Source organism: Pholcus phalangioides, unplaced genomic scaffold, assembly GCF_987345545.1.
Source record: "Pholcus phalangioides strain wild (caught in Gottingen) unplaced genomic scaffold, Ppha-v1.0 ptg000003l_1, whole genome shotgun sequence".
Lineage (NCBI taxonomy): Eukaryota > Metazoa > Arthropoda > Arachnida > Araneae > Pholcidae > Pholcus > Pholcus phalangioides.
In genome coordinates this window covers 57,130,194-57,158,134 of record NW_028301596.1, presented here as the reverse complement: position 1 = coordinate 57,158,134, position 27,941 = coordinate 57,130,194, and the positions used below count along the sequence as shown (strand labels likewise).

The 27,941-nt window shown below is 37.4% G+C and overlaps 1 protein-coding gene across 2 annotated transcripts; it reads right to left on the bottom strand.

The window, feature by feature from the left end:
- Window positions 1–27: 27 nt before the first annotated feature.
- LOC149088987 (E3 SUMO-protein ligase ZBED1-like) lies at window positions 28–27,408 on the bottom strand. 2 transcript variants are annotated; one of them, XM_089251157.1, is made up of 4 exons: window positions 27,270–27,408; window positions 22,294–22,528; window positions 9,905–10,177; window positions 28–8,051 (listed from the first exon to the last, which is right to left on the bottom strand). In XM_089251157.1, exons 1-4 carry the CDS (start codon window positions 27,350–27,352, stop codon window positions 6,231–6,233), a joined length of 2,412 nt encoding a protein of 803 aa, XP_089107283.1. In that variant the 5' UTR covers window positions 27,353–27,408; the 3' UTR covers window positions 28–6,230. The 2 variants fall into 2 exon arrangements, with proteins under 2 accessions (XP_089107283.1, XP_089107288.1); XM_089251162.1 differs by lacking the exons at window positions 22,294–22,528; window positions 27,270–27,408 and adding an exon at window positions 14,792–15,085.
- Between the last annotated feature and the right edge of the window lie 533 nt (window positions 27,409–27,941).

The window sequence follows — 27,941 nt, the reverse complement described above, 5'->3', positions numbered from 1 at the left end:
AACAAACTTTTGAGAAAGACAAACAAATTCATGAATTTATACATTTAATCTTTCAACAAAACACTCAATGATTGATACATACAAAATTAATATTACTACTCCGTTCAAAAAGTTCAGAGACAGAACTTTATATTTGGTGTCTCATCCGAATTAACTACTCCTGTGCATTTTTGCCATTATTCACACGAAGATGGAAATGTGGATTGCAAGCCGCCTCCTGCCGCATCCACCAGTGCCTTCGTTGCTGACTTTTTTTTGGATCTTTTGAATTGTTGCAACTGGATAAAGAATTTGCTTAGGATGCAAAATTCTTTATCCGTGCAAAAAGTCACATGGGGCAAGATCAGGGGAATAAGCTGGTTGTAAAGGTATCAAAATGTGATGTTCTAACAGGTAATCTGAAATCAGGAGGTACCTGTTAGTCCTTAATCGTCTGCATGATTTGGTGAGATGAAAGTGACCAGATCTTTGGATGGCGAACTCATGGGTGCTCCATCGTGACAATGTGCCAACTCACAGGTCCCTCCTGGTGTCAGATTACATTGCCAAAAAGTCACATTCCGATACGTTCACAACCAACTCATTTCCCTGATCTTGTCCCATGTGACTTTTTCCTCAGATAAAGACTTAGCTTAAGGGAGCGACAATTCTCAGGTTCCAAAGACGTGCAGCAAGCAGCGACAAAGATGCTGGAGGATGTGACGGAAAAAGGCTTGCAATCCACATTTACATCTTTGCATGAACGCCAAAAATGCACAGGGTAGTTACTTCGAAGGCACCACCAAAATAAACAGGTTCTATCTGTATTAAGTCTCTGAACTTTTTGGACGTAGTAGTGTAATAATACATATTTTCCAGCACATAATTTATATTGAAAAAAAAAAAGTTTATTAACAGGGGAACAAACATTGGATGGCGTGTAAATACGAGTGGATAAATTTACTTTTTTTTATTCTGACCAACAATCACTCTTCCATTCATTGGGATTTCTTAATCAGGGAATTAATCAGTCAAATGCAGATTTTACATAGGAAATAACAGTGATCACACATCGCCATTGTGCAAAGGCGAAAAAATTGAGAATCTGTACATCATACAAAAAAACACCCCTCTAGACCAGAAGTCCCAAACTTCTCGCATCATGTGGGTCACTCATTGAAAAAATAATGTTAATTTGAGCCGCATTAAGATGAAAAAATAACAGGGTATACTCGAACTGCAAATAATAGACGATGAGAGCATCTTTGGTTTCGTGTTTATCATTCCAAATCAAAATGAATAAGTGCGAGCTTTCAAGCTATGGGGAAAAGATATTCGAAATCTGCCCAAAAAAGTATTGAAATATTTGTTAGTTTAAAACTCACTTATTCAGCCATTTAGACAGCTACTCTGGACAGCGTGTCAGACACCCCTGCTCTAGAAGTTAACATTTATCCATGAGTGATGCTGATTATGTCCACTCAATATTTTCACTGCTTTAAAGATATATATATGTGCTTGATTAACTAATTTCTCGAAAAAAACTAAATGTCTCGATATAAATAAAGAAGCCTTAAAAAGCATATATACTCAAAACATTACCCCACGGGCCACACAAACAAATGTGGTCCCGCAATCTCGAACTAAATTGTAGAAAAATGAACTAGGTGGCACATTTATAGATCACTAAAACGTGACCCATTGCACAGTTCCAGAGCATTAACTTGAATGGCCCGTGGCACATTCAGAGATCAGTTGGAGGTAGAATCAAGTAGGATCAAGTGGCACATTTACAGAGCACTTAAATGACCCATGAGATATTTACAAAGCACTTGAATGGCCCCTGCCACAGTGTAACATCACTCAAGAGACCTGCAACATATTCACAGACTTAAGTGACCTGTGGTGCAGTTCCACATCACTCAAGTGGTTCACAACACATACAAATCACTCAAATGATCTACGGCATACTTCCGGATTACTTTAGTGCCGTTTAGCACACAGATCCAAAGTACTTAAAAGCCTGCCGCGCAGTTCCACATCAATCAACATACCCGTAGCACAGCTCTTGAACACCCAAGTGTCCACACCACATTTCCACATCAGTCAAGTTACCTGCATCACATTCCCAGATCAGATAAATGACCTGCAACACATTTGCAGATCACTTGAGTGGCCTGCAGCACGTTTTCAAATCAACAAAGAGGCTCACTCTCCTAAAGGTTGAGCATCCTTGCCTTAAAGCCAATAACAACAACTAGCAATCATAACCAGTATGATTGAAACAACAAAAAAAAACCTTTCCATGTTTTACAATTATGACCTAAGAATGACGAGTCATAAGAAAAACTGTTTGATTATTGACAGCTCAAATATTTGACAGGACAATCAAGAGGTGGCAGCACTCCATTGTCTAATTTCTGTAGGAAAATAGAGCATGGTCGGTCTGAGCAAGATACATCAGCGCTCAAGCAACAGTGGTATGCAAATTTCTTGATTCCCAAGCAAAAAGATGCTGCTTTAGCAAGAGAAAATATTTTTCCTCATCGAATGCAAGCTGACGATGTATGTTTTAAAAAACACTGGTCTGTCACTGAGTTCCGGGGTGAATGGTCATTATCAATGATGAATATAACTAACATGGCCTTGCCAGTCAAAACCAGGTGAGACTACTTTTCTCGGTGGAGCAGGATGTCACAATTCCAAAATCCATCTGTTATCAGGTCAAAGCATTGGCACCAAGTTTCATCACTAGTCACAAACATGTGTCCTCACATACCGCTTGCATTCAGTAAAAGCTTTCGCTCATTAAAGCAACTGTAGGGTTGGAATCCCTACACTCGGCAGCTGCAGTCACCCACACCACATCTGCCTGAATACTCCCCTGTTCAGCTGATGCGAGTCTCAGACTGATCACATAAGCATGTTGCCAACTCTCATCACCATCAAACATTTGAGCCGTTTTATTTTTGTTTGACCAGCATGTATAAGTTTGTCACACAAAGATTATAAGCTTTTAGATGCCTAGCTCTTGGGTTTGATTATCCTTCACCAGAATACACTTCCATCGGCACAAAGTAACTTACACAATAATTAAAGGAAATGACGTCTTGGCAAGATTTTCATAATTGGGGTACATGCCAAATTTGGCTACTTTTCATACCCCCATAACTCAGGAACCCCCTTTATATGCTGGCAAACACATAAGTCATCATATGCAAAAAATATTATTTAAAACATAAAAAATATTTAATATTCCAATTTTTTAGTCGAAATGGCAAAGTACTGTCTGGGATTTGCCAAGCCCTGGACTGCACTGAAAGTTTCTTATGACACCACCATACCAAAATAAATTTCGGTTGGTATATATCATTACATTCAGTTTCTCAGCCACCTCATTGGGCATTTTGCCTGTTGTGGCGTTGTATTTGTAATCTATATCAGCGTTTCTCAACCTTTTTGTACCCAAGGACCAATAAAATGTGAGAAGTGTGACCATATGCCCCGTATTTTATAAAACATTATTGTATTTTTGGCTTTTTCTGACTTTGTCATAACAGTTATCCCATTTTTTTTCTACAAAAACTTATTTGAGAAATTTTATAATCTTCACTAAATAAATTACTCACTCGTAAATATAATTTTCATAATTTATAAACTGTACTATAATAATTAAGGCTACAATATGCATCCGACATATTTGTCATGTTCAACACTTTCTTCCTTGCGCTTCATTTCAATTCACTACAATTTCCAGTAGCCCTTCATTTCTCTCATATTGGAGATTTTGCCGACTGATAGAAACATTTCTTGGTGACAATTAACAATGTCCTGTATTTTACCGCAATTAAAAAAAAAAACTGTTTCCCATATTTTTTTTCAATTGAAATATGTCAGCATTACGAGTTTTTTTTGTGTAACACATTTTTGTTCATTGCTATTTGAACAAGCATCAGTCTTTTATTCCCCCCCCCCTCCATCAATTTTAGCAAATTTTTCGTAAATTGCATTTCTGGCTGCAATGAGCGATATCCTTAATATAGGATCGCAATTTCCCACAATTTCCTTGATGAAAAATAGTAACCCTAAGTATGAAGATGTGGGCTTTCAATTGAAACCATAGAAATATTACGATTATCAGTAAAATTGAATAATTTTTCATTAAGTTAGAATTAAATTATTAAGTCTGCCCGTAGACCACCTGCACCATTATCTGCAAACCATAGGTCGAGAAACGCTGATCTATATGGTTAAAAATAATTTATTGGAGTGATAAAACTAAAAATTGAAGCCAATATCAGTAATTGAACTTGGCTATGAATGGCCACAAATTCTGCAAACGGGGAAACACCTTGTGTGTTGACAACTGGACAGCCTTGACCATAAGAGATATTTTTTTCGCCTTCTCCTTGCTATTGTAAGGTATATTTTGGCACTTATGGGTTGATCCGCTACATCACGTAGCAAGCATACAGGGGTTATTCGCATACAGTGGCGAGACGAGAGTATTGGGAGGAATGCGACCACAGAGAGCTGGCCTATTTCTTAGTTATTGGTTCATAACAGAAAATGAATATAAAATTTGCATTGCAGTAAGCCACTTCATTTATTATGTGAAAATATTTATATTGTAAATAACAATATTATCATGAAATAAATGCAGCGGCTTAAACAATACAATTTTTTTTTATTATGATGAACCAATAACCCAAAAATGGGCTACCTCCCTACAGCCGACTTTCCCAATGTACCCACCTCCTCAGTCTCTCACCACATTCAGGAACAACCCACAAACCCTGTGCGCCTCGCAAGTGGTGGTTAAATATAGCACAATTTTAAATATTAAATATATTAAAAACAATTTATAATTCTTTTGATTGATATCACATGGAGCTATTCCAATACAGCTACTATACAGGGTGAACTTGATCTGTTCTGCCAAAAAGGAACACCCTACCAACCCTCTCCTATCTCGAACCGTTTTTGAGTTATGATAGACAATTAATCATAGGAAAAAAAAAATGTGTGAAAAAATCAGAATGTGAAGTTTCTGAAAGACCTATACGCAAACTAAGCACATATTCGGAAAGAACAGAAAAAATTCTATAAGGGGTGAACATCATTTTCATTCAAATCAATATCTGGATTTATTGACGAGCTACGAGCACTGAAAGATTGGCGAAGTTCCCATTCTAGAAAATTCTGTGCACGCCTATGAACACTCTTCTAGCTATACAATCGGTCAAATGTATCAAAAACTTGTCCATTTCATTAGCTTTGAAAAAGTCTATAACAAGGGCGTTGCAAGGGGGGAGGGGAGCTTGGGGGTCTGGTCCCCCCCCCAAATGTGAGATAATAACCAAAAAAGAGAAAAAGATGGCCAAATCTATTGTTCTATCACTTTGGTCCCCCGCAAAATGAAAGTATATCAGTGTTCCAGTTGAAGAGAAATTTAGTTTATTGTAGACTTTTTGAAAGCTGATGCAATGGACAAGTTTTTAACTAGAAGGGTTTTGCGGAATTAGAGATTCAAAAATTTTTTTGGCACTGTTAACCATAACTTGAAAACGGTTCGAGATAACACAGGGTTGGTAGGGTGTTTCATGCTCCACTTGGGCTCGTCTATCACCCCTTTTTGGCAGAACAGGTCATGTTCACCCTGTATAGAGCTTAATATTACATGTTGATGAAAAAAACTTCAATTTGCCGCGCATCCCTGATTATGGAAATCTTGCCAAATAATTTTTTTTAAACTACACAACTTGCCATAACAAATCCAAACGAGTCACAATTTAGATGTTAATACAAGAAAAACCCACATTTTTTCAAAACATACTCGCAGAAATTCGAAATAAATAACATCACGATTCTGCATCATTAGGATTGTCACAAAGAAACAAATCAAAGAATTGTCTAATTCAAGCAGCTGGCCATCAATTTTACATGTGCTAATTGCATAACTCTGTTAAACAATTAAATAAGAATACACAAATACATATGTACAGTGGTAATTTCGATGAATGATTTATAAGTTGATGATAAGGCTATGCAGGATGTCCCTAAATTCATGAAGCGAACCTGACGGGGATGCTAGTGTACATGCAGAACGTACAAATATTTGTTACGATGAAAACGGCAGTGAACACAGCGTTTGCACCAGCGTCTACTAATGTTCGGACCATGAATTCGAAGGCATCCCATGAATCACTTCTTAAATGGATGACGAGACAGTGAAGATTTTGTTTTGCACCCTAACTTAGGTTTGCACTTAGAAAAAGCAGCTGATGAACATATTTCGGTTTAATACTTTGTCTCCTCTCCAGATATATCTTTCCAGTTTCGATAAAAATCCTTTCTGGTGGAACAGATGTGGATGGGATGCTTAACATGTGCTTTGCTATTTCACTGAGCGCTGGAAACTTTGAGCAGCCCACATCTTTCCACCATACTATGGGCTTTCTTTTGCGATCGATTAACGGTTCTTCAAAGTAATTCTTTATCTCTTTTAGGATCACGTCGTCAGAGCGAGATTTATTTTCTTTCCGAGGGGTGGCCTTCATATCGAAACTTGCCCATAGACTGTCCGTGCAAGATGTTGCTTTTGCATTGTGCTTCGCATCGGTCTCGTTGGGCTCAAAGTATTTCTCATGTTTACGACCTTCAAACTGTATACGTTGCACGGCAGCGTCTACGGCATCCTCAGACTGGAAAGCTATGTTCTTAAATCTCGGATCCAATACAGTTGCAACAGCCAAGGTGATGTTCTCTTCCACCGAACCCAACTGTTTATTTAATCGAGCCAGTAAATCATTTTTAATCCGTTCTATATAAGACAATGTGAGACTCGAGCAATTGCTCACTAGGGACAACAGGCCTTGAACGATAGGAATAACTTTGGACAGAGATGGGTAATGTTCTGTGCACAGTTCAAGAGTGACAACCTCAAATGCTTTGAGAAGACTTATGGTTTCCTCGACTGCGAGCCACTGAATATCAGTCAACATGAAGCTCCAGGCACCAGTACTTTCAAGTACAGAGTTTATAACAATCCGCAGAGTGAATATCCTCTGAAGCATACGGAACATGCTGACCCAATGTCCAGGTACGTCTTTGACAGCTTTGAGAGGACAGTTTGGCGTTTTGGCGTCCGCAAAGTCCAGATGTTCGTGCATCATGCCCCGCAACTTCTTGTCCCTGGTCTGTAACTCTACAAGCTTTTGCTTCGCAATCGGATCATGCTTGAGATGAGCAACCAAGTGACGACATTGTTGAACCAATCTAACGTGTTCGGACGAAGATGCAAACGTGTCTTTGATGATGTTGTCCAAAATATGAGCCAAACACAAAAGGTGGGTACTTCCTTTAATATCTGCGTGAAGCTTGATGGCATCGACCAGATTGCTGTTGCCATCAGAGACAATGCACATAACCTTTGAATTTATGTCCCAGTCTGAGATACAAGAAAGCAAAGCGGTTGAAATAGTAGCCGGAGCACAATCATCAGCTAGGCAAGACGTTGTGAGAGTATAGCACTTAGATTCGAACTTTTCTGTCAGGAAATGGGATGTGATAGTAAGGAAATGTTTCTTGTCCATGCCTTCCCAAAGTTCAGCCGATAGATGAACCTTCTCGCAGGAGCTCAGCAATTCCTTCAGTTTTTTATGTTCGGAGTAATACCTCTTCGGCATCAGATCTTTGAGGATCTTTTTGGAATCTGGAATCTCGCCACTCGGATCAAATGCTTGACAGAATTGCTTGAAACCTTCTCCTTCTACGATAGAAGCTGGCAGCAGGTCAACGGTGATCAGTTCAACAATCCTGTCTGTGAGACTCTTCTTCTGCACGGTCACAGATGAAACTAATGGTCTAGACGAAACTTGTTTCAGAATGCTTCGCTTGGCTGCTCTGGTCTGTTCGAGGACCATTTTTGGCACCTTGCTATCAAGGTACTGGTACTTGGGCTTGCCAGCACTTTTGCTCTTTATGACTTCTGACTCGGCAGGATGAAATCGGTTCAAATGATATACCAGATTGGTAGGAGTGCCGCAGTATGACAGCACTTTCGAGCATATCTGATGGAAAATAAAAAAGGCTTGTATGAATAAATGTGTCATAATCTATTCAAAATGCATAAAATTATCATGTCTTGATTTTTATAAAAGCATTTAACAACCATTCATAACACAAATCAACATACAAAGTGTCAACAAGTTTATGCCAGATTCCTATCCTGCTACATTTTCCTTCTTTGGATAAACTGCAACACAATAGTTGATAAGAGTATAGATACATCTGAAACCTCACTACGACGACACTCAGTATTATGACAGATCCCTCCAAAACAATGTTTTTGAAATCTTGTTTGGAATTACATGCGGTCTAATATTAAATGCCTCTTCATAACATATCCTTTACCACAATAAATCTCTCGATAATGATATCGGTGAAAAAACAGTTTAGTTAGCCTTATGGGAGCCCAGACTCTGGGCTGCAACCCTCGTGCAACCAGACAGATAATGTAGGGGAAACAAAAAAAGCTTTTTTTTCACCCTCATTTCTCCCCAGCACAGTAATAATCAACGTTATAAATCAGAATAATCCAAAAAGGCATCCACAAAATTTAACAGAAAATGCACTGGTACTATCAAATTAAAAAAATTCTTTTCAAAATTTTCACACCCGAATATACCACTTGATTTGCTCACAGCTTCTGCAAAATTTTCACTGTACTCATATTATTCTTTGAATGTTGTGACGTGCTCCTACTTTGTGTATTGCTGTAGCGAAACTGAACACTGTATATGCACTACACACTGCCACTTGATATGGCGCTGCTGCTCTATAGAAGAAACTAAATTACAAATTTACGTCCTGTGGTAATTCTAAAAATCCATATACAGCACAACCTGTATACAATAATAACTCAGTATAACAATAAATTCCTCTACAACATTTTTTTCAAATCTTGTTTGGAAACGCTTAAAGTCTAATATTTAACTCTGTGCTGCCTCTCAATATAACGATACTGCCTATAACAATATTTTTTTCTTGGTCCACAGAGTATCAATGTACTGAGGTTTATTGTAACACATGTTGCGGTCGTTCAAACCTTAGTAAGTCCCTCGATCAAAAACCTGACTTGTAGAGGAAACTGGTCTTTGTTTCCCAATAAGAAAATCAAGTTTTTATCCCTAGTGGTAGTGGAGCGCCATTTATCGCTCAGAATAGCAAAATTCAAGCACAAAAGGATGCAGTGCCCATCTATTAATGTGAACGTGAGTTTCTCGATCCGAGCAATAAATTAGTTATTAATCAGGTAATTCAGCAGAAATGTCAACTGAGCCTAATTAATTAAAGGGCAGCAATTTCCCATTGTTTAATGCCACCTGAAAAAAATCTAGAGAAATAGTTTTTCTTTTCAAATATAGCAGTGCCCTCTACTGGGACTTTGAGCTGGTCGAGATTAATTATTCTATTACTCTGCCGATATTTCCTGAACTGAATTAGTCTTATGGAGCAGCACCTATAAGAAGGAATGTCACAGGACCTTATTAAACTACAATGGTTCCTATTGTGGAAGTCCTTATAGTCCTCTAGAGTCCTTAAGCCTTTTTTTTAAGTTAAGAAGAAAATTCACCCGTATGAACTATCACCCTTTGCAAGGAAAAACTCTCCCTCAATCGACGACAGCCACGGAACTCTTATAAGTCCCAGGACATTATCATACAAAGTTTGGTAATGTCCTGCAACACACAATTACAGACTCACTGTACCCAAGCACCACACTAATAGTAGATGCTGAAATAGAACAAATTCAACAGTTTCATACAAATCTGCTGTGATTTAAAAAAACCAAAGAAATCACATTAGTCCCCGTAAAAAAAAATATAAGAGAATAATACGAGACTGGTAACAAATAACTCACACAGCACATGGCTTTCTTGTGGTCTAAAGCGTTGAAATATGCCCAAACAAAACTCCTTTTACTCTTTTGATGCGACTTCAATGACTTGTTATCAGAGTTTGTTGAATTGTTGATCGAGATGATCGTAGGCTTTGCTTTTTTACGTTTTGGAGTAGTGACTTGCATCGACGTATTATATGGCACCGAGGCCGTGGAATTTGTACCATTCCTGTAATTGCTGCCATCGTCGTCATCATCGTCTTGCTCAAGTGCAGCTATCGCAGATATCGCTTGCTTTGAAAAGAAAGAGAAGTACAAAACTAGCTTAAACAGCATAGAATTTTTTTGTTAATAGCACAACATAAGTCATGAGTAGGGCCCGGAAGTTTAGGCACAAAAAATGGTCTAAATAAGCAGGCAAAAAGGCACTAAAAAAAGACATTCACTATTTTTGGAAGGAAGAAAATTAACTAAAAACAAAGATATTAAGGGTCCAAAATCTAGCTTAAAAACTAATGCTTCTTGTGTTACTAAGAAAGAAGGGATTGTAATGTAATTACGCGCACTGGGCACACAACCATGAGGAATCAAACATGCCCCCCCCCCCACCATCTGGCCCACCCGGGGGCCTCAAGATATTGAGATCTAAATTTTTAATAGTGAGCATGCTAATTGATAGACAACATTTCTAGCTAAGTTGGGGGCCTAAAAAAATTCACTTTGCCTCGAGGACACGATGCTCTTAAAATAACCCTGGCAGCAGGGCCCCTAGGCTGGGTCCCAGGAGCGGGTGTCCCTTCTATAGCCAATTTAGGGAACAGCTATAGTATAATCCGCTGCCAATTTTGGAGACAGAGGATTCATCGCCAAGCCTGAGCAATAGGTTGAACAGTTGACGTATGACTCCCTTTACAAGATCGTTCTATAATGATGGTGCTAGTTGTATTGCTGTTTCCTCTTCAGCTTGTTCTTGATTCTTCTACAGAATCAGGTGAAGCTAGTCCAGAGGGGTTTTCAAACGACTTCCTTTTGAAACTGTTGAGCTGGTATCTTTTTTTTTTTTTTCCCCCTTGGTTTTTTTCAACAAAGTTCTTTTTTAAGTTTGATTTTGCCGTTGCTTTGCGTTGTTCTTCCTTTGTGTATGTGTGCACGCATTCCACCAATTATTTTTCAGATTCTTTTAAGTCAAGTTGTATCATTCTGATTTATTTATTATTTCATCATTTCTCACTAATTCATAATGCCTCGATCAATTTATTATTTTAAAGAGAGTCCGGGTTTTATTTTTAAAGAGAATATTTATTATTTATAAATAAGCAGGAACAACTGTTTCGACAACTGTTTATTTAAAAGAGTCTGAAAATGAAACAAACCAAATTAAAAAACCCAATCTCGATATCTTCTGTTTTGATGTGTAGTCCAGAAAGTGATATTTTTTCTTCATTGTTATTATGCTTGTTGGTTTCTGTTGTTTTCTTTGCGAGCAATTTTTTTTTTTTTTGGCATCCATAGTGCCAGTTACGGCCTTGGAAACTTTTCTTTGGGCCACTGGACATGTTTGGCACTGAAAAAAAAGTCGCTAGAACTGGCAGCGGATTATACTATAGCTTTTATCAATTTAGTGAGGAAAAAAAAATAGTCACAGCAAACCTCCACAAGGGTGGGGGCCCAGTATATTTCTCATACATTTTTATTTTTCCATATTAGGTCGCTGCAGAAGGGCCCTGAAAAGTCTGGCTTGGCGGGCCAACTACATAAGAAAATTTAATAGAGGTATTAACACTGGAGACTCGTTTGTTGATCTGACCACCCTGAGGGACCTGCAACCTACCGGGTAACGATGTAAACTGGAATTAAAAACAAATATTTTTAATCGAGATAATGATATTCAATATACGGGTGTTGCATGGGGTAATAAAATCCTCAACGATATTCAAGTGGAAGACGTAGAGGTCCTGAATTTTCTAAAAAATGTATGTGCAAGCAAAGCACCAGGACCATACGATATCTATTCCAGGGTCCTCAGGGAATGTGCTCATAAATTGTTAGGGCCAGTCACGAAGATTTACAGGAGCAGTGTTGCTGAGGGTATCGTCCCAAAAGATTGGAAACTTGCTAATGTTGTTTCGATATTTAAAAATGGTAATAATGAAACCGTGTCGAATTATCGTTCAGTGAATTTGACAATTTCCCTCTCAAAACCTTTAGAAATTATCAAAAGGCAGTTGATGAAGCGGATAGAAAAGAATAATGTATTATCTGATAATCAGCAAGGGTTCAGGAAGGGGAAGTCATGTGTAACTAACCTCCTTTGCTTCTATGATCACGTGATGAAGGCTTTGGGAAAGGACAAAAATGTTGTTTACCTTGATTTCCAGAAGACATTCAATGGGGTCCAACATGGTAAACTCTTGAAGCGTTTATATGAGATTGGGGGTAAGTACGGGTTATGGTGAACAGGGAATTCTCTGATTAGACAGGAGTCACAAGTGGAGTTACTCAAATAAGTGTCCTTGGCCCATACTTTTTCACTTTTTATCTATAGACTGGATTAAGGTATCCATGGGATTGCTAGAAAATTCGCAGATGACGTGAAGCTTATGGGGATAGTTGGGAATAAAAGCGATGGAAAGTTGCTCCAGACCAACTTAAACAAGATTGGAGCACGGGCAAATGAATGGAGCACAAGATTTAACATTGAAAAGTGCATGGTCATTCATTTTGGTTCGAACAACCCACGCTTTACTTACGAGTTAAATGGTGTCCCCATCCCGGATGCAACTAGGGTCACCAATTTGGAAATTATCATTGATGAGTGGCTTAGGTTTTCTGAACATTGTTCAACGGTGGTCAAGCAAGCAAATAGAATGCTCGGTTTCATTTTCAAAAAGGTCTCTTTGCGTTCTTCTAAAGTCATGGGAGGAGATACGGGGAGGGGGGCGGGGGCATTGGCCCCCAGCGTCAAAGGTGGAGTCGACTGATCTAATGTACAGTAAAACCTCGATAAGTCGTCACCTCAAGTTATCGAAAAATTATGACGGCTTAAGAGGAGTTCCGTCAGTTTTAATGTGCAATGTTATGAAAATAGTATAAATTTAAAGTAATATGACATTTATCAAAGTATGAATCAAAATAACAATATTAATAAAATTTATAGATTGCGAAAGAAAAAATAATAGTAATTTTTTATCTCTTATTACTTAAATTATTGTGGTGAAATGTACTATACACTTCGATTTATACTCTAGTAATTTTTAATTTAGACTAACAGCGCAATTGTTTGAATAAGTAGCTTTTCTTCATAACAGAACTCTATATTTCACATTAATTTTACATATACGGTACATCAAATTTAATTTTAGTGTTTTAATTCTTCATAAGTAGTTTATGATACAACTATAAAGTAATCTCGAACACTTTTGACTTGAGAGCCCTGTTCAGTTAAAAGTAAACAGAAGACCTCTACTAGGGAAAGATTGTCTAATTTTTTCAACAAAGATATTTTGTTTAAATTTCAAGCCCTAAATTAATAGAGTCCATGCTATCTATGATTATTTATTATCCGTGCCCGCGTTGCACTTTGACTTTAACTCGATTAATTTGATTCTTCGATTTACATAATTTTTGATATCCTTGCACTATATGTAATCTTTGACATATCAATAAATTTTGGTTTTGCCGGAGATGCCCTGCCTCCCCCGGGTGGGGGCGAAGTGCTTACGTTTTTTCTTGCGACTGAGCTTGGGTGTCTCGTGGTTTGTCCAGTTTCTCCAATGGAGCCCAGGCAGAAATGAGATCTAGCTTGAACAGTCCCCCAACGTTCCAAAAACCTTACTCGGCAAATAAACTTCCCCAGCGTAACTTTCGTTACTTAAACTGTTCCGTTTGGGTATATAGTATTTTATGGTCATTTTTAAGCATATGGCAATGCTGTTAACAAGCTCTTTTTTTTAATGGGAGCCATAAAATTAGTCTGTTCCTCTTTCTCAAACTTTTTCATAGTGACGACTTACCTGAAATTAGCGACGAGTAAACGAGGGTTTAATAACATTGTGGTCTATGAGAGCTGGAATGGTCTGAAGAATCCAGAGTGACGACTTAACGAGGCTTTACTGTATACATGAATTCACATCATCATGCCCCCAGCAATAATGACAGTGCCTCCACCCCAGACTTCCAAGTCTATCTCCGTCTATGCCTAAAGTCATTTCGTGTGTCCTTATTGGGTGGCTTGAGTTACGAAGATACTTTATTTTTTGAATATGTTTACATTGGACAAAAGCGGGTGTCGGGGAGATGCGAGAGGCACAGTATGGATGGGATGGACCATGATTAATTGACCATCAATCAACTCCCTTTACAAGGGGACACCAGCATCGTTTGGTGGGAGATGGTGCCGGGTTGTGGTGTCGCAATGAATTTTTCTCTAATAGGGTTGTTAATAAATGGAATAGCTTACCTCCAGGGATAGTAAATTATAACACAATTGACCCCTTTAAAAAATGAGAAACATGTTGAGGTAAACCCAGAGAGAAGCTAATCCATCCTTAAAATAAGGCAACCATAATTATTCTTTATGGACATTATATATATACTTGATGAAATATTATACACTGTTTATAATTGCATTTTTAATGGTGTTGCTGTAATTTAGAAGTATATGACATCCATATTTGTTATGGGCATCTTTTCCCTCAGCCACCTGGACGGGCATTTTGCCTGTTTGTGGCGTTGTATTTGTAAACAATGTCATCGTTTCTTTTTATTACTTCGTTTTTTTTTTTTTGTTGCCGAGCGAAATATATAAAACCGTCACGATTTCCACCAATAATAATCCTTCTTTTGTTGTTTCTTATATTTTGCGAACCACGAGAAACGAAACCAACCGTTGGATGAAAATTAACTTACTTCAACTTGGTCAGATGTATTTTCGGTGGCGAAGGAGCTCTCTTCGAGTTGTTTGATCGTCTGCTCGGACAAAGTTATCGCGTCCGCATTACCGAGGCATTTGTGATTTGCGAGCGCCTGAAGGTCATAAAAACAGTCCTCGCAAGCGCCGCATTTCCATAACACGGTTCCTTCTGCCGCCATCACAATTTGAAATCTATATTATATCAATTGATGAATTCACTATCAATTCAACACCGATTTTTCCTTCCTTCCCTTTTGCTTATCGAGCATCTACTTTCGATGATGAGGAAAATGGCGAGCCATCGATTATTGAGTGTATCATCGATGCCAAACCGAGAAACACAATGTATATAATGAGCATGAGCTGACTATATATCATCGTGTAAAATACGGGACAGCGCCGATTTTCACCCAAAGTATTGCAAATATGTCGTTCTACAATCTCTCTGAAATTTTATATTTTGTTTTCTCTATGCGTATTTTGGTTAGAATTTCCAAGCGTGATTTTCCCCCATCCCGATCATGTAAGGTTTGCGCAAATTCTACCATCTTCAATGTAAGTTGTGCATTCATGTATTCACATTACGTATACGTACTCACATATGTATTTACATGTATATTACATAGTGTAAAATTTTTGTTTTAAAGCGGTCCTAAAGCCCTTGTAGGTATAAAGTGAGGTCGTGGTTAAAGAAAACATTCATCAATGATTAAAATTCTAGGAACATTTATTCGATGAAAAACATCCGTGCGTAACAGATCATTATCACATCGTATCATCATAACAACCAACATTTGTCTTCACACCTTTCCACATAATCAGTGAAGATCCAACTTTGATGAGTGATCCTGAGAAGGACTTCCCTCCTTCTGCATTACCCCAACTTGCATCAGCATATGCCTCAAGGTATCCAAATCGATTGTAATAACGTAAAACATAATTTTTAGTTCCATTTAGATACCCCTATGCACTCTCTTGATCATAGTAAAATGTTTCTTTTCTGGATTTTCATTAAATTGAGACAAATTAACTTACAACGTAACTCAAGTCGGGTCGTGTTCTATTGGCTAGGTAGGAGAGTTCACCAATCATTTCTAGATATTTTTTCGAATCTAATGACTCATTTAATGCCAACTTTAATGATACATCATCTTTGCACACGGGAGTTTTCACAGAACTGCAATTATTCATTCCGTGCTTCAGTAAAATTGATTCAATATAATCCTTCTGACTAATTTCTATGTTTGAATCATTTTGAGTTATTTCTAGTCCTAAAAACTTATTTTTATTAGTTGTTTCATTGAGATCAAAATGTACATTTAATTTCTTGATAATATCATCAGAAACTCTGGGATTGCCACTGAAAAGTGCCAAGTCATCTACATAAATACACAGAACAATAAAATCATTTGAATTATCAAACACAAATATGCAATTATCGGATGCCAACTGTTTGAATCCAACTTCTAATAATACACTTCTAAGTTTAAAATGCCAATTTCGGCCAGACTGTGGCAAACCATAAATACTTCGTTGTAACTTACAAACTTTATTATTTCCGTAATGATTTTCAAATCCGGAGGAATCATGAAATATACAGTTTCACTTATATTTCCGTATAAGTATGCGGTTTTCACGTCAAAAAATTTCATTCTTAACTCTTAAGTTTAATTTCGGAACTAATGCAAGTAGTAATCGGAGTGATTCTATATTTATTACTGGAGAATACGATTCATCGTAATCCCTTTGTTTCATTCGTCCATAAGCCGCTGCTGCTAATCGAGCTTTATGTTTAATCTCGTTTTAATTTCGTTTTATGAAGAAACCCATTTGCTAGGAATTATTTTTTCATTCTCTGGTTCATTCACGATTTTGAAAACATTGTGTACATTCATGGAATTTATCTCCTCCATCATCGCTTGTTTCCATTCGGGCCAATCGTCCCTCAGCTTTGCTTCATCAACCGTTTTAGGATTTTCATTTTCGATCAAATTTGCGTTTAAGTTTTTTAGCCGTTCCGATCGTCTCTCACCCAGTTCTAAAAGTCGTTGTTCGTCCTTGAGTATTCGCGCTCTGTTTGCTTCTGTACATTTTTCTTTCGTAGAACCCAGTGGTCTACTCGGTTTTTGTGTAGATTTTTCTCGATCAACATCGGAATCAATTGTGTTCATTATTTTGGCTCAATTCATTTTCAAAAATCAAACTATCTATGTTCCACACAAGTGACTGTTCAATTTTGTGATCCAAAAATTTACTTCCCATGATCGATTCATTGAACTTAACAGATCGTGATTCCACAACTATTTTCTTGTCGATATCATAGACACGATATCCGTTTCTTTCTCTGGAATACCCTAACATAATTCCACGTCTACCTGATGGATCTAGCTTTGCGCGGAACATTCTCGGAGAGTGAAAATATGCGATGCATCCAAAGACACAAAGTTGACTAACATCCGGTTTTACACCGAAGAAAATTTCATACGGCGTTTTTGCTTTCCCTTTGCGCGGTGTAAAATTAGTCACATAATTGCTGCACGTAATAGCTTCTGCCCAAAAACAATGGGGTAAATTACTTTCGTGAATTGTTCGAGCTCGATCTGTGAGGACTCTGATCGCTCTTTCACTTTTTCCGTTGCTCTCCGGACAATAAGGAATAGTTTTTTCATGTTTTACTCCGGATCTATCAAAAAGTTGTTCGAAGGCTTTATTCATGAATTCACCTCCATTATCAGTTCGGAATCTTTTAATTCGAGTGTTCATTAAGTTTTCATATAAATTTTTGAACTTCAGCAGTTTTTCAAAAGTTTCACTTTTGTGTTTCATGAAATATGTGAAATACATACCCGAAAAATCATTGACAATAATCAATAAATATCTTGAACCTTTTAGAGAATCAATTTGAAAAGGCCCACATACATCAGCATGACATAATTCTTTGATTCACTGTCACATTTTTGTGAGGTTTACGAGTTATTTTACAAATATGACATTGCAAATTATTGCTAACACTAATATTTAGACCTTTAACTAAATTATTTTCAATTATCTTATTCACATACTCAGAATTTAAATGCGATAGCCTTTTATGCCATAGTTTGCTCAAATTTAAATCTGGCGTAGTTTCATTTATCTGCACTAAATTTGACAATTTAGTATTTGGAATTAGCTCAGCTTGCAAACGTTTATGATTAATTTGAGCAGTTAATATGGTTTCACCGTTTTTACAAATATGCATTGCATCGCATCCAGAACGAATGCCGTAACCCTTCTTCATGAGAGTTGGAAGTGATAATAGATTATATCTAAGATTTGGTACATACAAAGCATTATACATTGTGATAAGCGTTTCTTTACCATTATTTATGTATTTAACTCTAACCGTACCAGAACCTTTAGATTTAGAACAGATTCTTTACCAGCTTCATGTATAACATTATTATGCGTCAAAAATTCACCAAACAAACTAATATTATTAGTCATATGAGCACTGGCTCCACTATCTACAATCCAAACATTTTTACCTGTAATATGACTGTATTCGACTTGAAATGCATGATCCCGTTTTCCACTTTCACCTCCATCCACATAACTGGCGCGTTTAGGAGAAGTTGCCTTGAAGTTTTGTCCCGTTCGATTTTCACAATAGTCTCTAGTTTGCTTGGAAAAATACCGGCTAGTCCGCTTGAAACATCTTGTTGCAAGATGTCCAGGTTTCCGGCAGATGTAGCACACTCGTTCAGTCTTTTGACGATCCTTTCTTGCCACAAATGCACCTTCACTAGTCCCGGGAGTTTGCCGACGTTGGATTTCTTTCTCCTCTTCACGTAAATGAATTTCGACGATTTCGTCGAGGGATTTCTCTCGTTGAGTTTTCAGGATCTCTCGAATTTTCGGGCAAGCGGACCCGGGTTCGATTCCCGGAGGAGGCAAATCACTTTTCTTTCAAATATCAGTTTCGGCATAAAATCTAGAAAATTCAATTTCAGGCCGAAAAAATACCATCTCTTCATTTGTTTCGTAAGGTTGCAATAAGTTTCGCATTGAGAAAAAGAAAAGGTTTAATTAATAGTCAGCTTGAATAATTCATTCTTCTGGCATTTGGACGCAATATTACGTCCCTGATCGTAAAGAGGTTCATATATGATGCTGCACCTGACCGTTATGTTGGCCCTCGAACAGAAAGAATTTGCCACCCTTGCTCTATGGTAACCCTTTTTTCAGATACTTTATTGGCAACCCTGAGAGAATCGAAACTGCTTTTATTTCTTTAAGCCAATGGGGTTTTTTTTCGCTTTTTTCCCTCCCGTCGGATTGGCGAGTTGATAAAAAAAAATGTATAGTATAGAGTACACCAGCCGAAAACCGGCTTGCACTATGGGCACCCTCCTGGCACGAGTATACCACGCCCACTACCTGAATCGGAAACACGCGTGCTCTATGTTTGACACGCATGTACGAAGTCCAAGCCTTTATGGTTTAGTTCATCGCATACGAGCTCTAAGGAAAGATTGAGATGCGTTGCTTTTGTAGTATAGTGCGTTCGCCCGGAAAGTGCGAGGACATGGGTTCGATTCCCCGCAAAGGCAGTTTAATTTTATTTCCCAAATTCGTCTTCGCATCAGTCAGCTGTTAAAAACCTTCGTACTAAGCTCTTGCTGTCATCTATCCAGAAACTCGAGAGCTTCATCAATGGATCACAAACAGAAAAAATAGAACTCGTAGTGCCCTCTATAGCAGTGTTTCTCAACCGCCGGGCCGCGACATCATTCATACCGGGCCACGACTGATCTGCTGTTTCCTTTTCCTCCATTCATGCTCCGTTAATCATGTGTCTGAACGGGCCTTCCACTAGCAAAAATAAATTAAACCGAGCCGCGGGCTTCCAAAGGTTGAGAACCACTGCTCTATAGGATCAAATTTAACGAAAAACTAGTTCTATTTCTAAACCATAGATGGCAGTAAATTGATAATAGTCACAAATCTGGTTATAACTATATACTCATAGGGTTACTAGTTTCGAAAACTGAGAAAGGAGGACGCCTGCTCACGCACCCTTAGTGACGTCACTTATCCTAATATTCACAATAGATGGCGCCACTATTCAGACCGGAAAAAAAACTGCAACAACAATAATTTTTCTCATTTGTAAAATAGAACTGCTAAAAAAAAGCAGAAACAGAAACAAATCTGGAATTTCGGTGGCTATTGGTAAATGCGTGTGGGGGAGAAACACAAAAACCCTCGTATCAATGAAGAAATGTATGTACAGTAAAACCTGTCATCAACGGAATCGCAAGGGACGAAATATTTTTCCGTTGAACACAGGTTTCCGCTTAATAGAAGTTCAATTGACATAATGTGTGAAATTATGTAACGATCTCGTATGTAATTGAAGTACAGTATAATAAAAATAAAATCACTTGAAAATAAACTAATTAATTTCAATGTACATAAAATATTCATGAAAAATGATTGAGATGAGAAAAAAAAAATTGGAGGTTTGTGTGTATATAATATTATGGTTATTTTTTTTGTGCTTGTTTACTAGTTAAATAGCAGTAATCCCATTCTAGTGCCCGTTACGAGATTTTCACTATAACGGTATTCGACTGTATTGGATATTTTTTTACCACTAGTCAAAGCCGTCTGAATTTCCACGTCAACAAATATGGCGGCCCGCATGTTGAATTTACGGGCAGGTAGTGATAGAGTGTTCCTGTGAAGATATTGCTGATACAGGCTACTATCGATGTAACATACTCTCCCTAAAAAACACCAGTTGGGGGGAAAAAATGCGCCAACGACTGTTCAGATAACCAACAAGTACAAAATATAAAGACAAAAAAAAAAAGAAAAAAGAGTAAAATCTATAACACGAAATTTATGTATGTTACTGATGTGGTCGGTTTTGATTCACTGTGGTTTCTCCAAAAGCTGTACGGCTTTGACCAATGCAACTTCACAGTGAGAAAAATATTCCCTGGATAAGAAGGGTTTCCCCAGTAGCACAACGATATAGTACAATATCTGGACCATATTGTTATATATCGAATGTCAGAGGAATATCAGATGTCATAACTATGATATAGAACGATCTTGTCCTATATGGTGCAAATTATTTATGATATTAATTGATCAAGTCTTTAATTTTTCAGTCGAATATGCATTTGATTCCAAGTGAATAATCTCTACTTTGAAGGACATTTCATTTCATTCCGTGCACCGCCTAGGCTCTATCGACCATTGTCAGTTTTAGCCATTGCCCGGATGAGGGGGCTGGGCGATGTCGGTACTTTGAAGGGCAACAACTTGGGACAATAAATTATTTTAATACAGTTTGAAAAACATAGATCTATATCGTGAACCTGACATACATCTATATCGTGAACCTGACAAAGATATATATCAGATACACAATATGCTGATATATCAACATATCGTGTGCCTTCAAATAAAAATTTGGAGAAAATTTAAAGTCGAGCGTACAACTTTTCGTTTGAATGAATAATTTTTCATATGAAATTTTGATTTTAATAGGATTAATTATGTTGATATATCAAAATCATTTCGTCAGTTATAATTAAATCGTTACTGTGTATGTTTTACATCGTAGATGTTGGTATTTTAGGAGGAGCAAGAACTTATCCACCGTAACTTTAATTGCCTTTTTATAACTGCACATATTTTTTAATTTACAAAAATTTGCTTCTGTGTGCGTTTTTTTTAAAATTATTATTTTTTTTCCTTTGATGTTTTCATTTTTTACCATACTTTGAGAATTTTAAATTTTTTGTGTTTTATTAGCATAAATTATTAATTTTGAATAAATAATTAATATACTACACGAAATACATTAATTTGTTTCTTGTGTTATATATAACTTCCTTAATTATAATATAATTTTTTCAATTATCTGCCTCAAAATGATAAATGTGTCTCACAATTTCTATTTTGTAATTTTTGTGCATACATGGAAATGAATAAATGATTGAAAGTAAAAAAAACCATTACTTGTAAATTAATCTTATAATAACAAGAGGGTAGCCAGTGCGGTAGTGATGGGTTGGTAAGATACGGAATTAGAGATGGGAAGAGTTCAGTGTACATGGGTTCAAACCCACCCACCCACCTACAGATAGTTACCCTTTTTTCCCCTCAAAGGGCGCCATCTATCGTCCAAAATTTGAAGTATTTGAATATATCACATTTACGATATAGATCTATTTATCTCTGACTATGCCTTTTTTAGCCAGAATGATATCGGCGTTCGATATAGATCTATATCTTTGTGCTACTTGGGTTACTGCCATCTAGTTTTTAAAGATGATAGTAGATGAGTTTTCTTTTTAATAAATATCAGATGGCAGCAGCTGTTCCATGAATGATTTCATTTTTCGGATGATGGTTTCCAGTTATTGCCGTGTTATAGATGGTAATGTACTTAAAAGTTTGAAAATCACTTAACCAAAGAAATAATGTTAATTCAATATCTTACCGATAGAGTACGTTTGAGAAGTAATCGACGCCGCTTCAGCGAGGGTCGTGGGCGACGGGAAAAATTGAATATACTAGGAACAGCATCATCTTTCAAATAACGCTGAGAAGAAGACTTGTAGCAGTCAGCTGTAAAATGCTCAGCACAAAGAACAGATGCTTTAGTAGGATGCCAAGACCTTCTACCCACAGCTTCCACCCATTGTTTAAGAACTTCAGGGTTTCGAAGAGGAAACCTTTATTTAAAAAAAATAAATATGCGTATTCATTACCGGGCTTCACGAAGGCAGTATAGAATCAATAAATTATTCATAAACTTACAACTATAATTGTTTGATATTAATACATTGTTAGCTTTTTTTATGATTTTGCATACATGTATTTCGTTTTTCATATTCAAGCAAAAACTAATGATGCAAATAGTAGTATCTGTAGCATTTTATTACTCCTCATTCTCACATTATTTTCCCGAGATTAATTTTACGAGAAGAAATGTTTAGGTCCTTTGCTTATTTGATTTATAGGGCTTAATTTTACTTCTTTGCGGCATTTTCAGATTTTTCAGGACAAATGCGTTTTCTATGGAGCATATGAGGCTTTTTGGATCACGTGATATTTTGAGGGGCATACAAGATAACCAATATGGCGACTTCCTGTGTGATTCACGAAAGAAATAAATATAAATTAAAGAAACATAGAAATGAATCGTTTTTTCTTCTTTTTAATGGGAGCTAGAAATTTTGAATTTCTTTAAACTTCAAGCTATCGATCTGCCCAGGGCCGTCATTTCAACTTTTTCCGGGGGGGGGGGGGGGGACAAAGAGCATGTACTAAAGGTACGCATATATATATGCACTACCATTTGTAGTATATTTTCAAAAGCCCCCCTTAAATGACGGGCCTGGATCTGCCGGTTTTTCCTACAAAAAAATGCTTCATTAAAGCTGCGGTTCTTCGATGTAATTTATATGGGCCCATAATCAGGGCCGCAACTAGATGCTTGGTCAGCCGGGGCAAGCATGCATTTTGGCACCCCCTCGTAATGTTGAAGGACAGATTAAAGAGTGAAATTTGCGCCCCCTCTAGTACGGCGCCCGGGGCACCAAACCCTCCTGCACCCCCCTAGTTGCGGCTCTGCCAGTAATCAATTTTAAAACATCCTAAACTATATGGATTGATGCAATTGGATAATATAAGACAACACGGAGACATTAATTTTCATTTTCCCGCACTTGAGAAGATATAAATAAAAATTTTAAAACAAAGTTATTGCATGAATATCCACCTCAAAAGTGGGTCTGGCTCATTTATTTTTTATTTCATTTTCTAGACTTCGTATCTCTAAGCGAGCTCAATATTTCGGAAACCAAAGATTAAACTTTTAAAATTATTGATGTGGCGGAAAACCCCACTAAATTTCCGCATTTCTACGCTAAAATCGGCAATTTTAACATTGATCTCTATGGGGATCATCCAGTGTATGTCCCTCAGGAGTGATGCTGATTATGACGTCTATTCGAAAAGCCCATTGAGAAGAAATATAAGTTTTCTTATGTTTTTTTCATTTCTCCTCTGAGGAAAAGCCTCATTCTGGTTTTTCGGTCATAAAAATTCTGACCTTAGTAATAAGGTAATAAGTAGGGTGACCATACATCTCGCTTTTCCCGGGACAAAATCCTGGTTTTTGTTTTTTTCTGGATTTCCCGCTTTTATGCTAAAACATCCCGGTTTTGCTTTCCGTTTTTTCTCGAAGACTACTTGAATTTTTATTCTTTTGGAAGTCAAAGATCGAAATCATTTTTCAACTCATAAATTATATTAAGATAATTATAAATAAGAATATATTGATCTCACATATTTGCCTTGGTGAATGTTTTATTTCGTGGAATTCATTTTAATCCACTGCAATTTTGTAATAATGCTTCATTTGCCGCCAATGTCATTTTTCAGCATGGAGGAAAGAATACAAGGAGGTGACATCAGGCACGAAAATTGAAGCCGTTGTGGCAACCATATGAGCTGACAAGTAAGCCCAAACAAACCGCTCTTTTCTCTATACTTAACATGTGTTTTGCCAGATCGAATACTTTTAAAATATTAATAACTAAATAAATTTAAGCACCATGACTGTTTAATGCGTCTTCAAGTAATCTACATGATCCAATAAGGGGAAAGATAAAAGTTTATCCTTGTATAAGGAGTTTTTATATTTTTAATTTATTTTTGAAAGGGGAAGATCATTTTTCACTCTCAACTCGTCATACGTTCAGTGCCTTCAATTTATTTTAAAAATTCGATGCATCACATTAATGTCTATGGAAATATGATTAATTAAAATAATATGAAGCTCCAATAAAATGAAATTTTCATAATTTTTTCTTTTAACTGTTTATTTTGCCTTTTTGTTTCGTTCATCATTATCATAGATCCGGGACATTTCGAAAGTGTTTGAGGCCCGTGGGCGCTCGTCTTAAACTTTACATGAGGGGCAAACAGCATTTTGCCGCCCCCGTACCTCAAAGTACTGGAAGTGCTCGAGCGTTCTCCGCCACTGTGTATTTATGGTTTTGCAGCCTGCAGGTTGCACAAATTTCGCCACCCTTCTTCCATTCCATATATTCTTGAATACGTATGACTGAAATATATGCCGCCCATCCGAACCTTCCGCTATGTAGATGTAGTCAGGGTCCCCACATCCTGGAGCAGGGCCCCTAGGCTGGGATCTTTCGCGGGCCCCTTTACGATGAATTTACAGCATAAAAAAGCAAAAAATTATGAAAATTGTCCCGGGCCCCAGGGCTGGAGCCTTGTCAGCCCACCCCTTGTGGGGGCCATGGATGTAGTATTGAGAAAAGAAATATTAGAAATAAACTTTTTTTACGAGCCGCGATAAGTCATCTCTCTGGCCTATAGTATTTAGGAAAATAACCACTTGGGCTGTTCCCCCCCCCCTCTTCATTTTGTACCTATTACTTTGCTTTTAAAGTGGTATGTGTACGAAAATTTGAGAAAAAAAACAGTTTCGAATTGAATTTGAAATCTAAAAATGTCTGTGCTCGAGTTTTTGTTCTACCTGGCTGGACTAGAAGTATTTCTACAATATTTCAATATAAACAGCTTAGAGGCATTATATATGTTAATGTTTTGCATAATAATAACGTGATCCTTACGTATTCCCAAGGGATCAGCATGATCCGTCCAGGGAATTTGTTAGTGTTAGTAAACATCCATGCCCAAACTGGGATTCGAACCCAGACCTGCACAGTGAGAAGCTAGTTCCCTAACCACTCGACTGCCAGGCGGCTACCCTCTCCGAGTGTTTTCTTGGGTAATATGGTCAGCCTAGTAACATATTTGAATTTTCTATGAAAATGAATATGGTGAATAATGAAATATGGTGGTCGGCATGTTGAATTTACGGCGAGGTAGTGATAGAATAATCTTAAACATATTGCTGATACACGTTACTATCGATGTAACAAACTAATCCTAATATAGGCTAACCATATTTCCTCGACAGAAATTAATATTCCAAATACGGGACATCGCCAATTATCGCTAAGAACGACTCTAAAAGTGAACAAATATTGCTGAAATTACGAAAAAATCGCAATGGCGGGAAACGAAGCATTACTGCAAATTGCACTGGATTAAAATGAATTATATTTATAACGTTTTTTGCAAAAAAAAGTCAGATTTTTTCAAACACCGCTTGTTCAAGCGTCTTTAAACATTGTGTCTCTCTCAGCACTGAGGTATTACATGCTTTGGCATAATTTTTTTTTAAATTAAAATGCCGAGAAGGAATTTTGGGTCACAAGATATGGGTAAATTTTGGTTATTTTTGCAAAAGGTTCCATGTTGTTGAAGTTAATACAAATACAAATACAACGCCACAACAGGCAAATTGCCCAACGAGGTGGCTGACCTAAGAACACCATGGATCCCCGAGCCCTTTTTTTTTACCCTACCTACGAGCCCTACCTACTACTGCTACACCACACATGCACCCCGCCCACAACCCCCCGCGGAACCCCCCAACGAATCGGTACATGCGGGAATGTGTGTGTACGTGTAGTGAAACCTGACGTGAAGTTTGTTCCTGTGTAATGCTTGTTATGTGTCGTGCTGCCATCTGCCACCAGTTTTTTTCTAACTATGAGTGAAGTGTTATGATTGAATGATTTATCGTTGTAGGACTGTTGCTCTCTGTGGCGAGACTTTTTAACGGGGAGATCGGCTCGCATTTGCGCCTTGAAGTTGGAAACCACAGAAAACCAACTTCAGCCGACCACCACTGTGGGGTTCGAACCCGGATCCTCGCATCGCGAGTCCGTCACTATAACCACTCGACCACCACAGTGGCATGGTTAATATTCGAAAACAAATAACAACTAAAATTGTAAAAGCTCTCGTTCAATTGTATAAATATATCCAAAGAATTAGAGGGAAAAAAATCGAGTTCCTAAAGTGAATAGTAAATTTTTAAATGATTTTTAAAAACGGGGATGTTTCTCATAGGAAAGCATGGGATGCCACGGTTTGTTTGGGCTTACTTGGTCCCTTTAATAGAGCGATCACTGGCTTCATCTGGCAACCCACGCTTTCTCAACGGACGCGCTGGTCGCGTCACATCCTGTTATTCTTTCCTCCATGTTTTCCGTGATTTAAGAAATATTTTGCAACGTTATATTAGCTTTTAGCATTATTTTTGGCGATAATTGGCGACGTCCCGTATTTGAAAAATCCCAATTTCCCGCATTTCTCTCGAGAAAATATGGTTAGCTTAATAATACGCAATTCCTACACGATTTCAAAAAATATTAATGAAGTTTAAAATAAAATTCACGTGAAATTAATTTATTTTGAACTATGCTTATCATACAAAAACTGAATGTGAAAAGTATATGCGTTTCATTTTACAATTTGTATAAAAAATCAAGCCATCTTTTAATATAAAAACACGTGTGCACTTACCGATGAAACTGAAGTCTATTTCCATTTTCCTTCAATTTTCCCCATCGGTTGGTGCAGTTGTAGGCAGAACACGATATCACCATTTTGTATACGTGTTATATATCACCAGGACAACTATACTAATAAAATAATATGAAAACCATTAAAGGACATTAAAGACTGCGCTAATAAATACTGAAGTTACCCCAGTTCAGATGCTGAAGTAGGCATAGGGAATGCAATGCTTTACCTATTTCGCTCCGTCACGCCCACTTTTGTATCCCTCCGCGTCGGCTCGCGCACATCCTTGTTATTCTTCACTCCAGTTTCAAAATGGCAAGCCATCGATTATTTAGTGCATCATCGATGCCAAACCAGGAAACACAATGTATGTCTTGCATATATGATGACCATATGTGATTGAGTAAAATACGGGACATCACCGATTTTCACCTAAAGTGGTACAAACATGTTCTCCTATCAATTGCAGTAAGTAAAAATGCATTTTACGAAAAGAACGTGTTGAACATACCAAAGTGGGATTAAAACTTTAACTTATAGGCACAAATTATCATAGACACGAGGGAGGGGACAATGCCCCTCGTCAATACCCTCAATTCCCTCTTCACTCATAAGAACTTCATTGCCCGTCATTTGGCAATTTTTCAAATAATTGCTGCCGCAATTTGTGAT